The sequence below is a fragment of the Macaca nemestrina genome, chromosome 10 (assembly GCF_043159975.1).
Source record: "Macaca nemestrina isolate mMacNem1 chromosome 10, mMacNem.hap1, whole genome shotgun sequence".
NCBI classification, from domain to species: Eukaryota; Metazoa; Chordata; class Mammalia; order Primates; family Cercopithecidae; genus Macaca; species Macaca nemestrina.
Window position 1 is genome coordinate 37998842 of NC_092134.1, and position 15551 is coordinate 38014392.

General features: G+C 41.8%; 1 protein-coding gene and 1 pseudogene across 2 annotated transcripts in view; one reads left to right on the plus strand and one right to left on the minus strand.

Moving 5' to 3' along the window:
• LOC105483682 (FYVE, RhoGEF and PH domain containing 6) overlaps positions 1-15551 on the plus strand; it is a 132768-nt gene that overhangs the window by 84607 nt on the left and 32610 nt on the right. For both annotated transcript variants that reach the window (XR_988481.2, XM_011744666.2), the window contains exon 9: positions 14935-14985. Coding sequence is in view for 1 of the 2 variants with exons in the window: in XM_011744666.2 (XP_011742968.2) it covers positions 14935-14985 (51 nt within the window). In the remaining variant the exon portion in view is untranslated. The remainder of the gene's footprint in view (positions 1-14934; positions 14986-15551) is intronic.
• Positions 2466-3073, minus strand: LOC105483681 (large ribosomal subunit protein eL14 pseudogene; annotated as a pseudogene).

Below are 15551 nucleotides of genomic sequence, written 5' to 3' on the forward strand. Positions count from 1 at the left end.
AACCAGAATCTCTCCTCCATTAATCACTCCACCAACAAATATTTATATATGTTGGTCCTGCACTAGACACCCATATACACTGGCAGACAACACAGTGGTAGCCACTACCCTGATGGGGTTTACAGTCTTCCTCTTTGAGGTCATGCCCAGTCACTCAGGTCCCCACTGAGCTTTCTCCTTTGCAATTCCTAAAAATTGTATTGATCTTGCCCTTTGTCTTGTGACTGAATCTTTTAGTTGTTTAATTATACCATGGCTCTGTGCCTTATCTTCTCCACCAGATTGTAAACCCCTTGAAGGCAGAGGCAGGGCGGGGCATGGTGGCTCATGCCTGTAATCCCAGCACTGAGTTGGGAGGATCTCTTGAGCCCAGGAGTTTGAAACCTGCCTGGTCAACATAGTGAGACCCTGTCTCTACAAAAGAAAAATTTAAAAATTAGCTGGGTATGGTGGCACACGCCGGTCATCCCAGCTACTGAGGAAGCTGAGGCAGGATGATCACTTGAGCCCAAGAGTTCGAGGCTGCAGTGAGCTATGATCATGCCTGCTGTACTTCACCCTGGGCAACAGAGCAGGACACCCTATCTCAAAAAAATAAAGTCAGAGGCAGACTTTAGTACAAGTAGCAGTCACAAAAGATACTCATTCAGTTTGAGAAAGTATATTCTGGTGATGTATTTTTGTAAGGGTCACTTTTTGTCTTTGAAGTGATCTTTTGTACATATAAAAATATTTAAGGATTATGAAAAAAATAAAGTCTCTTTGCATCTTCTACCATCCAGAGATGGATATCACATATCCTTTTAGTCTTTTTCCCTCTACCTGTGCTATATGTTGTATAATTTTTTTTTTTTTTTTTTCAGTAAAAAGCCTTTCATTTGTGGAAGGTTATTACATTGGTGTTGAGTCAGTAAGGATGCTGATAGAGAAAATATAAGATTGAGGAATTTAAAAATTCCTCTGAAAAGTCTTTTCCACTTATGTATTTAGAGGAAAAACAGTTCTTTGAACTTTGATTAAATGTGGATCAGGTGGTTTCTTTGATCTTGTTCAAAATATTTATGTTATATAAAAGGTTAGTTTAACAGCATACTATATTACTTTTTCTTGTTGTCTTTGCCTTTAGTCTAGGATGATGTTAACTGCCTCTAGGTTTTAGAAATCTAGGATTTCTCATGTTGGTAGAAAATGAGATATTTAAAACATCTGTTATAGTGTTCTGAAGCTATAAATTTGAGCTATGTACAGGCTAACAAGCACACATAAAAAAGATCATAATTAAATTAATAGACAACTTTTTTTTTTTTGAGATGGAGTCTTGCTCTGTCACCCAGGCTGTAGTGCAGTGGCACGATCTTAGCTCACTGCCACCTCCGCCTCCTGGGTTCAAGCGATTCTTCTGCCTCAGCCTCCTGAGTAGCTGGGATTACAGGCACGTGCCCCCATGCCTGGCTAATTTTTGTATTTTTAGTAGAGACAGGGTTTCACCATATTGGCCAGGCTAGTCTCGAACTCCTGACCTCGTGATCCACCCGCCTTGGCCTCCCAAAGTGCTGGGATTACAGACGTGAGCCACCCTGTCTGGCCGCTAATAGATGACTCTTTTTTAAAAACCCTTACGGAAAACTTCTGTTTAGCAAGTATTTATTTTAAAATCTAGGGTTAATTGTATGTATCAAAGTTATTTTAACACTTTCTCTAAGGCAGAACTTGATTTAAAAAAAAAAAGTAGGGCTGTCCTGGACTCCAGCCAAGGAATCTAGTTATCTGGTTTCTAACGAACCCAAAGGTCTCTGATATAAGGCAGTTCCATCCATGTAAATTAGGAAGATAATACTATTCAGAATTCAGAAATCATGTTGTAATTTGCTCTGCTCTTGTTCTGTTGCAATTCTTTTTTTTTTTCTTTTTTTTTTTTTGAGACCAAGTCTCACTCTGTCATCCCGGCCGGAGTGCAGTGGTGTGATCTCAGCTCACCACAACTTCCGACTCCTGGGTTCAAGTAATTCCCCCACCAAAGCCTCTCAAGTAGCTGGGATTACAGGTGCCCACTACCATGTCTGGCTAATTGTTATTGTTGTGTTTTTTCTTTTCTTTTTTTTTTTTTTGAGACAGAGTCTCACTCTGTCGCCCAGGCTAGAGTGCAGTGGTATGATCTCGGCTCACTGCAACCTCCACCTTGCAGGTTCAAGCAATTCTCCCGCCTCGGCCTCCCAAGTAGCTGGGATTACAGGCATGTGCCACCACTCCCAGCTGATTTTTTTGTATTTTTAGTAGAGACAGGGTTTCACCATATTGGCCAGGCTGGTCTTGAACTCCTGACCTCAAGTGATCCACCTGCCTCAGCCTCCCAAAGTACTGGGATTACAGGTGTAAGCTACCATGCCTGGCCTTTGTTTTGTTTTGTTTGTTTGTGTTTGTTTTTGTTTTTCAAAAAGAACCATATTACTTTTTATAATTGCCTCTTATGCTTTCTTGCCAGGTGCCTTTGGAGCAGGTGCTTTCTGGGCTGGAGCTTTTTGACCCTTCTGAGTTTTTGGAGGGGGTGCTGCCTTCTGTCGTATGGCTTTCTGGGCAGGAACCTTCTGGGCTGGAGCCTTCTTGCCCACAGCAGTCATCTTTTTTTGCTGTAACTTTAGCAGCAGCTGCTTTTTTGGGAGAAGCTTTCAGGAGAGCTGCCTTTTGAAGCTTCTTTACTTGATGTTTTATTATTCTGTCTCTCATTTTCTTTGCCTTCATTACTTTAAAATGATCAGAATCTGTCATCTTGGCTTTCCTTTCTCTGGCTTCAATCTTTTTGGCCCATCTTGTGGCTGCCCATTTTGTATTGATGTCTGCCTTCTGCCAGGCTTGTGGGACATACTTCTGGCAGGAACCGTGTGGAAACTTGAGGATGAAATCAGCAAGCTGCATGTACTTGAAAGGCATGGCCTGCCTCCTCACTTGAGTGCAAGGTCCGCCAACCAAAGCCCTGTTCTGATCAGTAACCTATGATCACAATTAATTTTCCAATATGAGGTCCAAAGGAGATGTAGGCTACCCAGCCAACCTCCACAAAGCGCCTGAACACCATCTTGGTGGCGTTTGGTGAGAAGGAATTCATTTTTAATTGTAGTTGTGAACAAAGTATTTTGAGAGATAGTATTGAATAAATTGTATCCAGGTATCCACAACATTATAAATATGTATTTATTTATTGAGACATGGTCTTGCTCTGTTGCCCAGGTTGGAGTGTGGTGGCAGGATCATGGCTTACTGCAGCTTCAACCTTCCAGACTCAAGAGATTCTCCCACTTCAGCCTGCCAAGTAGCTGTGGCTATAGGCATGCACCACCATACCCAGCTAATTTTTTCTTTTTTTTTTGTAGAGATGGGATCTCATTATGTTGCCCAGGCTTGTCTTGAATTCCTGGGTTCAGGAGATCCTTACACCTCAGCCTCCTAAAGTGCCGGAATTACAGGCATGAGCCACTACGCCCAGCCGTCCATGAAATATTTTAATGCTATGGAAAGTGTTTAGGGCATATGAGCTAAGCACATTTCATCATCACTTCTTGGCCTTTTGGCTAAGATCAAGGGTAGCACATTTCATCCACCTGTTTTATTAGCTTAGAGCTTTTAAATGTAATCTTAGTTTCTCTGTAGAACAGTGGTTCTTAAATTTTTTTGTGCCTGGATTCTTCTGGCAATCTGATATAGCCTATGAGCGCTTCTCAGAATAATTTTTTTTAAGTGCTGAAAAAATTACATAAGATTAAAGGGAAACCAATTGGGCTGAAGTACAGTTATTAAAAAAATTTTTTTTTTTTTTGCTATACCACAATCACAGTAATAAAATATTTTTTAATTGTGACATAGTAATTAATGCCTTTACTTCTTTAGTACTGCATTAAATAAGATCTGGTGGCAGATGTAATAACTACCATGATTTTGAGGTAGGGGTGGGAAGAGAGCTGAGAGGGGTAAGATGTCTGCCACAACTGTAATATGCTATAAAAATATCTGTGGTGATAAAGTCACAGATATCACAGATACTGTTGTGGTTTGCACCTCCATTTATGATGGGAGAAAATCCTATTTTTCACCTAGAGGTTAGTGAAAATAGGATGGGTTTGTTTGTGTGCCTCTTTTTGCCATCCAGATTTGCAGATACCCCGATTTCTACCCATGGACATTGCTACAAAGCCATTCTTTTTCCAATTCTAAGTGCAGATTTGACCCAGATTTCCTGCAAGTAGCCAAATGCCTCTGTTGCTGGGACTTGTCTTGGCAGAGCTATAGCAAGCAGAATGTGTTGCTAAAGTTTCTCTGGCAGTTTTTGTCAGAATCAGGGGCTCTCATCAGGACCTGTTTCAGTTGGAGAAAACACTGAACTTTAGTCAAATTTGAACTGTGGTACTTATATTTGCTTTATTCTTCGCTTGGCTGTTGGGTAATAAAATGTGCTTATCTCCCTAAACCTAAGTTTGCTTGTTGATACTCAGGGTGGTACAAACCAAATATGGGTAAGAACTTCTTTTAAGTGTAGCTTGACTGTGCCAAGGCCATTTCCGTACACTTAAGATTCCTGCTTAATAAACTGGCAGCTACTAGAGAAAGTATCCACTAAGAAGAGCAGTCTCAGGCCAGGCACAGTGGCTCACGCCTATAATCCCAGCTCTTTGAGAGGCCGAGGCAGAAGGATCCGTTGAGCTCAGGAGTTCGAGACTAGCCTGGGCAACATAGGGAGACTTCGCTTCTTTAAAAAAAAAAAAAATTAGCCGTGCATGGTGGCACACACCTGTAGTCTCAGGCACTCGGGAGGCTGAGACAGGAGGATAGCTTGAGCCCAGGAGGTCGAGGTTGGTCAAGGCTGCAGTGAGCCATAGAACTCCAGCCTGGGCAACAGAAGGAAACCCTGTCTTTAAAAAAAAAAAAAAAAAAAAAAAAAATTGAAGAAAGGCAGTTTCAGACAAGTCAAGTCAAAATAGTGTATATCGACTTTTGCAGTTTGCCTCTCCTTAGGACATTCTGGATATGCCTAGCTGGACTATCCCATTAAAAAGGGACCTAGGGAGATACCATCTATCATGAGATCTGTGTCAAAATTTTACCTTAGGATGAGCCTGGAGTTGGGTTTCGTTTGTGAGTTCTGTGGGGATGCCGCCTCAGGACCAGGGTTGTGTCAAAGTCTAGGATAGACCAGGGCTTCCTTACATAATTCTTGGACAAGGATGTCTGCCTGTGCTTCAAATCCAGCCTGCACTTTCCTTGCCATGTTTTGTTCTCTGGCGAGGAGGGGGTGCATTGGCCCAGGAAAGGGACCTTTTCTAATTCACAGAAAGGCAACGCGAGAGCCCAGAAAGATCACATTTTCTTTTTTTTTTTTTTTGACACAGAGTCTCACTCTGTTGCTCAGGCTGTACAACCTCCACTTCCCAGGTTCAAGCGATTCTCCTACCTTAGCCTCCCGAGTAGCTGGGACTGCAGGCGCATGCCACCAGGCCCAGCTAATTTTTGTATTTTTATTAGAGACAAGGTTTCACCATGTTGGCCAGGCTGGTCTCAAATTCCTGACCTCATGTGATCTGCCCACTTTGGCCTCCCCAAGTGCTGGGATTACAGGCATGAGCCACTGTGCCCCTCCTGAGGTCACATTTTCTAACTTAGGCAAGCACCACCTCTATAAGAGGTGGCTCTAGGCCACATACATAGTCAAGGACTAGAATTGAATGAGTATTTGAGAAGCAGAAGAATTAGCGCCAAAGGCCAGAGCAATTTTTTTTTTTTTTGAGACTGAGTCTCACTCTGTTGCCCAGGCTAGAGTGCAATGGTACAATCTCAGCTCACTGCAACCTCTGCCTCCCGGGTTCAAACAGTTCTCCCACCTGAGCCTCCCGAGTAGCCAGAATTACAGACGTGATCCACCACGCCCAGCTAATGTTTGTATTTTTAGTAGAGATGGGATTTCACCACATTGGCCAGGTTGGTCTCAAACTCCTGTTCTCAGGTGATCCACCTGCCTCAGCCTTCCAAAGTGCTGGGATGACAGGTGTGAGCCACTGCGCCCAGCATACCAGATCTTGTTCTAGGTGCAGGGGCTATAACAATAATTAAAATCAGGCTTTCTGTCCTCAGGAAGGCCACAGTTTTAGCATTTGTGCATAAAATGATACCTTATACTATAGTACCATTTACTTAGCTTCTAATATATTCATGACGTTACATATTCTCATTATAGTTAACTTCGAATTTTGGAGTTTTATCATTACTTGTCAAAATGATGTTGTGCATAGAAATAAATAGGATATGTACATTGTTAAATAATAATTCTGGGAGGCAAATGCCAGTCCATACATATTCTAAGGCGTCAACAATTAAAGTTACACAATACCACTGCACGAATAGATCTATTGATTTTTTTATAAAGAATTATTCTTTATGGAATAAGGAAGTAACTTGAAATTGACTGTGTTTATAGGAATCTAATGTATGACAAAGTAGGAAACCCAAGACAATATGAAAAGAAAAGATTGTTTATTGAATAACCTATTAATAATTTGAAAAATAGCCAGCATGGTACAACCTCATTTCTACTAAAAGTACAAAAATTAGCTGGGCGTGGTGACACACATCTGTCGTCGCAGCTACTGGGGAGGCTGAGGTAGGAGAATCCCTTGAACCCAGGAGGCGGAGGTTGCAGTGAGCCAAGATCATGCCACTACATTCCCACCTGGGCAACGGGAGAGACTCCATCTCAAAATAACAATAATTTGAAAAACCAATCAAGATCCCTACATTAATATATATACTACAAATAGAATCAGAACTAAATATGAAGAATTATAAAATCGGCTATTTATTGAAACTCTAAAATGAACAGGAGGAAAGATAGTTTTGTAGGCCCAGAAAAATAAAGCAATTATAAAGGAATATATATCTTTCTTTTTTTTTTTTTTTTTTTTTTTTTGAGGCAGAGTTTCGTTCTTATTGCCCAGGCTGGAGTGCAGTTACGCAACCCTGGCTCACTGCAACCTCCGCCTCCTGGGTTCAAGCAATTTTCCAGCCTCAGCCTCCCTAGTAGCTGGGATTACAGGTGCCCACCACCACGTCCGGCTAATTTTTTGTATTTTCAGTAGAGATGGGGTTTCACCACATTGGCCAGGCTGGTCTCGAACAACTGACGTCAAGTGATCTGCCTGCTTCAGAGTGCTGGGATTACAGGGGTGAGCCACAGCACCCAGCCTGTAAATGAAAATATTGACACTTTTCATTTTATTTTATTTATTTTATCTTTTGAGGCACCTTTGCACCATATAGTAACATTAAAATATTATAAAAGTTTAAAATATAGTCAAAGTAAAAAGGCAAATAGCACATCAGAAAATGTACCTTTAGGAAATTTTCATTTCAGTACAAATACTAAAAATAGACATCTAGACTAAAAATATGAATAAATATGACTTAGAAAAAAAGCACATAATAAATATATCGTGGTGTATCATGTCCTTCGAGGGATAAATATCAAATAAAACAGATTATCAGTTTACTAGCAACAAAAAACTACAACACACAAAACTAGCATTTACTAAAACTGGTGTTCTCATATATTTATATTTAAAATTTTCACATCCCTTTAGGAAAGGTTTTTTGTGATATGTATCAAGCACTCAAAAATAATTTAAAAAAATTTTTTTTTTTTTTTTTTTTTTGAGACGGAGTCTCGCTCTGTTGCCCAGGCTGGAGTGCAGTGGCGCGATCTTGGCTCACTGCAAGCTCCGCCTCCCGGGTTCACGCCATTCTCCTGCCTCAGCCTCCTGAGTAGCTGGGACTACAGGCGCCTGCCACCGCGCCCGGCTAATTTTTTGTATTTTTAGTAGAGACGGGGTTTCACCGTGGTCTCGATCTCCTGACCTTGTGATCCGCCTGCCTCGGCCTCCCAAAGTGCTGGGATTACTGGCGTGAGCCACCGCGCCCAGCCTTAAAAAAATTTTTTTTTTTTTTTGTTGAGATGGAGTCTAGCTCTGTCACCCAGGCTGGAGTGCAGTGGTGCAATCTCAGCTCACTGCAACCTGTGCCTCCAGAGTTCAAGCAACTTTCCTGCCTCAGCCTCGCGAGTAGCTGGGATTATAGGCACACACCACCATGTCCTACCAATTTTGTATTTTTAGTAGAGACAGGATTTCGCTATATTGGCCAGGCTGGTCTTGAACTCCTGACCTCAGGTGATCCACTTCCCTCACCCTCCCAAAGTGCTGGGATTACAGGCATGAGCCGCCATGCCCAGCCTAAAAATTTTTTTAACTTTAGTTTTTTTCTATGTCACAAATCATGAAGCAAAAAAAAATTATTCTCCTTGATCCCAAGGAAAGAATCTGAAATATGGAAGAAAGCATGCTTTGTTTATTTATTTATTTTAATTTTTGTTTGTTTGTTTTGAGACGAACTCTCAATATGTCGCCCTTGCTGGAGTGCAGTGACACGATCTCGACTCACTTCAACCTCCACCTCCCGGGTTCAGGCAATTCTCCTGCCTCAGCCTCCTGGGTAGCTAGGACTACAGGCACATGCCACCACCCCCGGCTAATTTTTGTATTTTTAGTAGAGACGGGGGTTTCACCATGTTGGTCAGCGTGGTCTCGAACTCCAGACCTCATGATCCTCCCGCCTCGGCCTCCCAAAGTGCTGGGATTATAGGCTTGAGCCACTGCGCCTGGCCTATTTTTTAATTTTTATTTTTGTTTTTTTGAGACAGAGTCTTGCTCTGTCACCCAGGCTGGAGTACAGTGGCACAATCTCGGCTCACTGCAACCTCTGCCTTCTGGGTTCAAGCGATCCTCCTGCCTCCACCTCCCTAGTAGCTGGGATTACTGGTGTGCGCCACTACCCCCAGCTCATTTTTGTATTTACAGTAGAGATAGGTTTTTGCCATGTTGGCTAGACTGGTCTCAAACTCCTGACATCAGTTGATCTGCCCACTTCGGCCTCCCAAAGTTCTGAGATTACAGGTATGAGCCACCGCAGCTGATGGTACTAATCAGTGTTACTTATAATCCAAACCCATTAACTTACAAAAGTAAAAGAGGACAGTATTTATAATTATGCCTGGACAGCAGGTATAAGGCAAGATCATATGGGGAAATTAGGATGTATTGCCATCCTACTTATATAAATAGGCAAAACAAACTAAATGCACTAAAGAGCTAATAGAATATCTAAGCACTGTATGATATACCCCAGGATGGTTTTTAAGTCAAATCAAGCATTTATAAAAGCAAGGAAATAGTTTAGTAATCGTTTTTCTCAAAGAGGTGTTCATAGTTTAAGTTTTCCTCATTATTTAATTTTTCAAATTTTTCATTTTTTATTTTATTATTGGACAAAATATATTTCATGATATTTTAGAATGAAAACAGTTTTCATTCTTGTTCAACCTAGTTATTTTATGTATGAGGATATCAACACAAAAAAATGCTACGGGGCATGGCCAAAGTCCCATGCCTCGACTAGACATGGCTGGACCAGGCAGAGTAAGCATTTCTGTCTTTATTGTCATCATCATCATCATCATCATCTAAAGACTTAGAGATGGGTCTCACTGTGTGCCCAGGCTGTATCCTCCCACCTCGGCCTCCCATAGTGCTGGGATTACAGGCATGAGCCATTGCATCTGGCCGTCTTCTAATTCCAGAGCAAGGGCTCTTGACCACTTCACCAAGCTGCCTTGAAGTGTACTTGATGCTTGTTTTTGGTATTTAAAATGATCAGTACTTTGTTTCACAAGTCAGGCTAATTTTAGGTTGTTTCTCACAAAATCTGAAACTTCGTAAAATTTTACAAAGGCATATTGAATAGACTTACTTTTCTCTGGATCCCATAATTCTGTATATGTTGCTGATCCCACTACATATTTATGGAGGAAAGACGAAATCTGAAAAATACAAAGCAAGACATGTTCTCAAATTCAAAACACTTGACTTTGGAATGTTATCCCTCCTATACACTCATTTCCTCTGTGCTTTGCTGCCAAACATTTCTCAGTGCACAGTCCAGGAATCTGACTGGGTGTTGAATGCAAAAAGTCCCAGATTCCCACAGATGACTAGTTTTTAGTAATGGTTAACAGTACTTCCGCCTAGTTTCTGCTCTAAGTTGGTTATTTATTGATTAGGTAATCAATGAGTGGTGGTAAGGCTCCCTGGGAACCCTTATACAGAAAACTTAGATCTCCAACAAGATATAGTATATATTGGGTCCTCATCCATTCTCTCTTCTTTTTTTTTTTTTTTTTTTTTTTTGAGACAGTCTCGCCCTGTCATCCAGACTAGAGTGTAGTGGCATGATCTCGTTTCACTGCAAACTCCACCTCCTGGGTTCAAGCAATCCTCTTGCCTCAGTCTCCTGAGTAGCTGGGATTACAGGTGCCTGCTACCACACCTGGCTAATTTTTATATTTTTTGTAGAGATGGGGTTTCACCATATTGGCCAGGCTAGTCTCAAACTCCTGACCTCAAGTGATCTGCACATCTCAGCCTCCCAAAGTACTGGGATTACAGGCATGAGCCACTACGCCCGGCCTTGGGCATTTTTTGTTGGTGGTGGTGTTCCTGAGACAGAATCTTGCTCTGTCGCCCAGGCTGGAGTGCAGTGGCGCGATCTCAGCTCACTGCAATCTCTGCCTCCCAGGTTAAAGGAAGTCTCCTACCTGAGCCTCCCGAGTAGCTGGGATTACAGGCATGCACCCCCATGCCTGGCTAATTTTTGTATTCTTAGTAGAGACGGAGGTTTCACCATGTTGGCCGGGCTGGTCTCAAACTCTTGACCTCGTGATCTGCCCACCTCGGCCTCCCAAAGTGCTGGAATTACAGGCATGAGCCAGCGTGCCCGGTGACCTTGGGCATTTTATATGAGAACAAAATTAACTTGTACTGGCACCATGGCTCACACCTATAATCCCAGCACTTTGGGAGGCCAGGGTGAGAGAATCACTTGAGTTCAGGAGTTCAGGACCAACCTGGGCAACATAGACCTCTTCTCTATGAAAAAATCAAAAACTTAGCCCAACATGGTAGTACAGGTCTGTTGTCCTAGCTACTTGGGAGGCTGAGGTGTGGGACAACCACTTGAGCCCGGGAGATCAAAGCTACAATGAGCATTGATCACATCACTGCACGCTCCAGCCTATGCAACAGAGCGAGACCTTCCTCCAAAAAAAAAAAAAAAAGTAACTTGCATATCCCTGAAAGTTGCACATAGTATGTTGTGTTCCAGTTAATTTTTTGCTGCTCGTGTTTGGGTGATGGTGACGGAGTTCATTAACTTTTATTAATCAGTGATGCCACCTGGTGGCCAGAGAGTACATTTTGTAGTGTACCTACACACTGAACCAACATTTGCTTTTTTTCCCTTTGATAAAAATAACCTCAGTGGCATTTGAGGCAGTTTTATTAGTGAAGTTTTGAATAATGCTCAATTTGTTTTGGCAGGAACAGAAAGGTCATAGAATACTACCAGTCTAACATGGCAAACTGAAATGACTGCTCTCTTCGTTGTTATTAGGAAAGCTTCTGCCGCATACCAGGTCCTAAATGATAGGTACTGGATGGTTCCCTATGACCAATATAGGTGTGTCTGTCTGGTCTCCTTTCCTGGGTTTCACCTGGGTTATAACAGTCACTCGAGCCAGCTACTGGTTTCACTGTTCCTCCCATCTGACTCAGGGTGATCAGTCACATTCTTATGCTGCAGTTAAAGCCTCAGGTGATTCTTAACTGTTTAAGGAGATCTTGGTCCTGCTCTCTTTGCCAAGGTAAAAGTCCTCAAAAAGATATACAGCAAGAAGATGCCCTAAAAAGATGGATGGATGGATGGATGGATGGATGGATGGATGGATGGATGAATAAGTTGGAGAGTTGAATTTTGGAGACCAAAATTTTTAAAAATTGGCAAGGAGGGTAAACCTAACTCCATTACTTCCTTGATTAATAGCATGATGTTGCAACGTATTAATGGTGGGTTTTCTGCTCAGTGTATTTAAACTGTGTTCATAAAAGTTCATGTTTGAGTACAAGCAAAGAAAATGCAACTTAGAAGCTTATCAGGCTCAGCCTGGTGATTCTGAGGTCAGAATTTCCTAATATGGACATATTCTGGGTAGCCCTTTTGGTTTAGAGAAGTATCTCTGTTTTCATTGGTATACTTCTGTATTAAAGAACAGAAATTTAAGACAAAATAGGAACTCGCCATGAGTCTAATATTTAGGTAAATCTGTGTTCCTTTCCACACTCTTCAGCTAACTAACAGCTTAAGGAAAATCACTTGATTAATGAGGTAGCTTAGGGTTTGAGAACATCTAATAGGGAGGGTAAGTTTGTCTCCCCAACCCTGTCAACTTTCAGCCATAGAAATGTTAAATGTTTGCACTCAGAAAACACAGCTTATGTAATATATTGAATGCATTCTGAGTGGGGTCATAGTGAGAATAAGTTTATTTTCATCTCCAGATAAGGCTAAGTGTAACGTGTATCTTATGTATTTTGTTAATTTGGGTTTTTAAATTTTTTTGTGTGCCTACTTCATTTTTGCTTTATATTTGGGGCGGATGCTCTCTTTGTTCAGATTAAGATCTAAATTGCTAGCGATGGTTTCTGGCAAGATAGAACCTATGCCATGGTGCAGGGAAGCTTAATATGTTTATACATAACATCTCACCATGGCTTATTGCCAGTGCTGGATATTTATAATGTGCACGTCTAGACTCACACAGGCTCTTAGATCACTGTCTCAAAGATTTATGAAGTTTCAGCAGTTGGGCGTGTGCTTGTGTCATCTGTTACGTTTGAAGATCTGGCACCGATACCCATGTTTTCCTTTGTTCCTTTGAGCGTGATTTCATAAATCCATGAGGTGAAGTTGTATCTATTCCATAATAGTACTAACTAGCAGTTGGGTCTGATAAAGATATATTCAGTTTCTGAACACCCCTTTTCTCCTTTCGTTTTCTCAGTTCCCACTGGCATTAGAATTGGTTTCAGCATTTATTGCCTTTTACCTCAACTAAAATACAATCCTAACTTAAAAGTAATATATTATTGGCCAGGTGCAGTGGCTCACCCCCTGTAATCCCAGCAGTTTGGTAGGCTAAGGCCGGGGGATTGCTTGAGGCCAGGAGTTAAAGACCAGCCTGGGCAACAAAGCGAGACCCTGTCTCTGAGGGAAAAAAAAAAAAAAAAGCAGACATGGAGGCACACACCAGTAGTCATAGCTATTTGGGAGGCAGAGGCGGGAGGATTGGTTGAGTCCAGGAATTTGAGGCTGTAGTGAGCAATGACTGCATCACTGTGCTCCAGCCTGGGTGACAGGGTGAGACTCTGTCTTGAATGAGTAAGTGAATTGTTTTTATTCAGTAAGCATTTGTTGTCCCTTTTGTGCAAAGCCCCTGGCTAAGTGCTGTGTGAGAGAGAAAGATGTATCAGATGACTTGCTCACAAGGAGCTTTGAGTCTAATGAAAAAGAAAATAATAGAAGCATAAAGTGAGACTGCTGTGTCATGTGTTACTCAAAGGGAGAAAATGTTTCTTTCAAATGGAAATTTTGTAAGAGAAGTGGGATTTAAGAAGAGCCTTGAAGAATATGAGTAGAATTTGTATATGCAAGACAGAGAAAGGGATCGAGAAAAAGGGACAATTAGGGACAAAAGGTGTGAAGCCAGGGGACGCATGGGGAGTGTTTAAGGGGTTGCACAGAATCAAATTTAATCAGAACAAAGGGCCCATTTTAGGCAGTAGCAAGAGAGAGAGAAAAATTGATAGGGACTATGTAGCAGGGGACTTTAAATTCCAGGGAGGAATTTGTATTAATTTCACAGGTAATGGGAGACCATCCAGCATTTCTCAACAGAGAAGGAAGTATTGCCTTGAAATTCCATGACTGTCCTTGGTGTCAAAGATTTATTAAATATAGGTTCCTCTATTGCCTCAGTTTTTTTCTGTATTATAAGAACTACTATATACCACATTGCTTATTTACAGACTATCTTCATCCAAACCAAGGTTTCTCAACTTCAGGCCTATTGATATTTTTTGCTGTTGTCAGATAATTTTTTTGTTGTTGTTGCAGGGCTGCATTATAAGATATTTAGCAGCATCTCTGCCGGGTGTGTGCATGTGTGTGTGTGCGTGCGTGTGTGTGTGTGTGTGTGTGTGTGTGTGTGTGTGTGTGTGTGGTAGAGATGGGGTTTCCCCATGTTGGCCATGCTGGTCTTGAACTCCTGACTTCAAGTGATCTACCCCCTTCGGCCTCCCAGAGGTCTAGGATTACAGGCATGAGCCACCGAGTCCAGTCTGCATCTCTGACTTCTAACCACTAGCCACAGTAGCACCCCCTTTTCCCCAGTTATGACAACCACAACTGTCTCCAGACATTGCCAGATGTACCCTGGGGGTCAAATTTGTCCCCATTTGAAAACCACCTGTTTAAATACATATATTGAGTTCCCTTGGTGTCCTAAGCATTGTTAGACTCTTAGATGAACAAATCCAGGAGTCTTTTAGGGATTGGATTAATGCCTTAGAACTTTATACTAGATGTATGTCTGATCTCAAGATTAAGGTACTTTCCTATGTGTTGGAATAAAAGCTGAACTGGGCATTAGAAGACCTGAATTCTCATGCTGGCTTTGCCACCAAGAGGTTATGTGACTTGGGTGAGATCCTTTGCTCAGTAATCTGATTCCTCATGTCTAAAATAACCAATGTTTCCTCCAAGATTCTTTCTAGCTCTGATGCTGTGTCTTGATTTCAAATTGATCTCAGGGCTTTATTTTTTCACAAGTTAGCACAAGTTGGACTAGCATGTATATTAACCAGCAAGACTAACGGAAGTATTAAAACGAAAGATATGTGTTTGGGGCTCACTGGTTTATTGTACTCAAATACTTTTTTTCTTCTTTTCTAGATTATTTAAAGAATCTCATAGAAGATGCTGGAGATTACAGAGACACTCAAGGTAAATAACTTTTGTGGTTGCAGAAGTTTTTATATTATGTTTATTTAGGTAGGGGACGAAAGTAAAAATATATTGATGACAAAATCTGTTACAAACTCTATTAATACGACTTGAAGGCCGGGTGCAGTGGCTCACACCTGTAATCTCAGCACTTTGGGAAGCCGAGGCGGGTGGATCACCTGAGGTAAAGAGTTTGAGACCAGCCTGGCCAACATGGTGAAACCCCTTCTCTACTAAAAAAAATACAAAAACTAGCCAAGCGTGGTGGTGCACGTCTGTAATTCCAGCTTCTTGGGAGGCTGAGGCAGGAGAATCCCTTGAACCCGGAAGGCAGAAGTTGCAGTGAGCCGAGATTGCACCACTGCACTCCAGCCTGGGCGAGACTCTTTCTCAAAAAAAAGACTTGAGGCCTTCCTGAAAACTCCATTTTGAGCAGATTCACATAGAACCAGATAAGTAGTAAAGCAGTGCTGGGGATAGGTGAGATTATATGGACAGGGGAGACCCAAAGCCAGCCCTGCATGAGAACCAACCTCTAGCGACTGGCGGTGGGGGGAGCCAGCGTG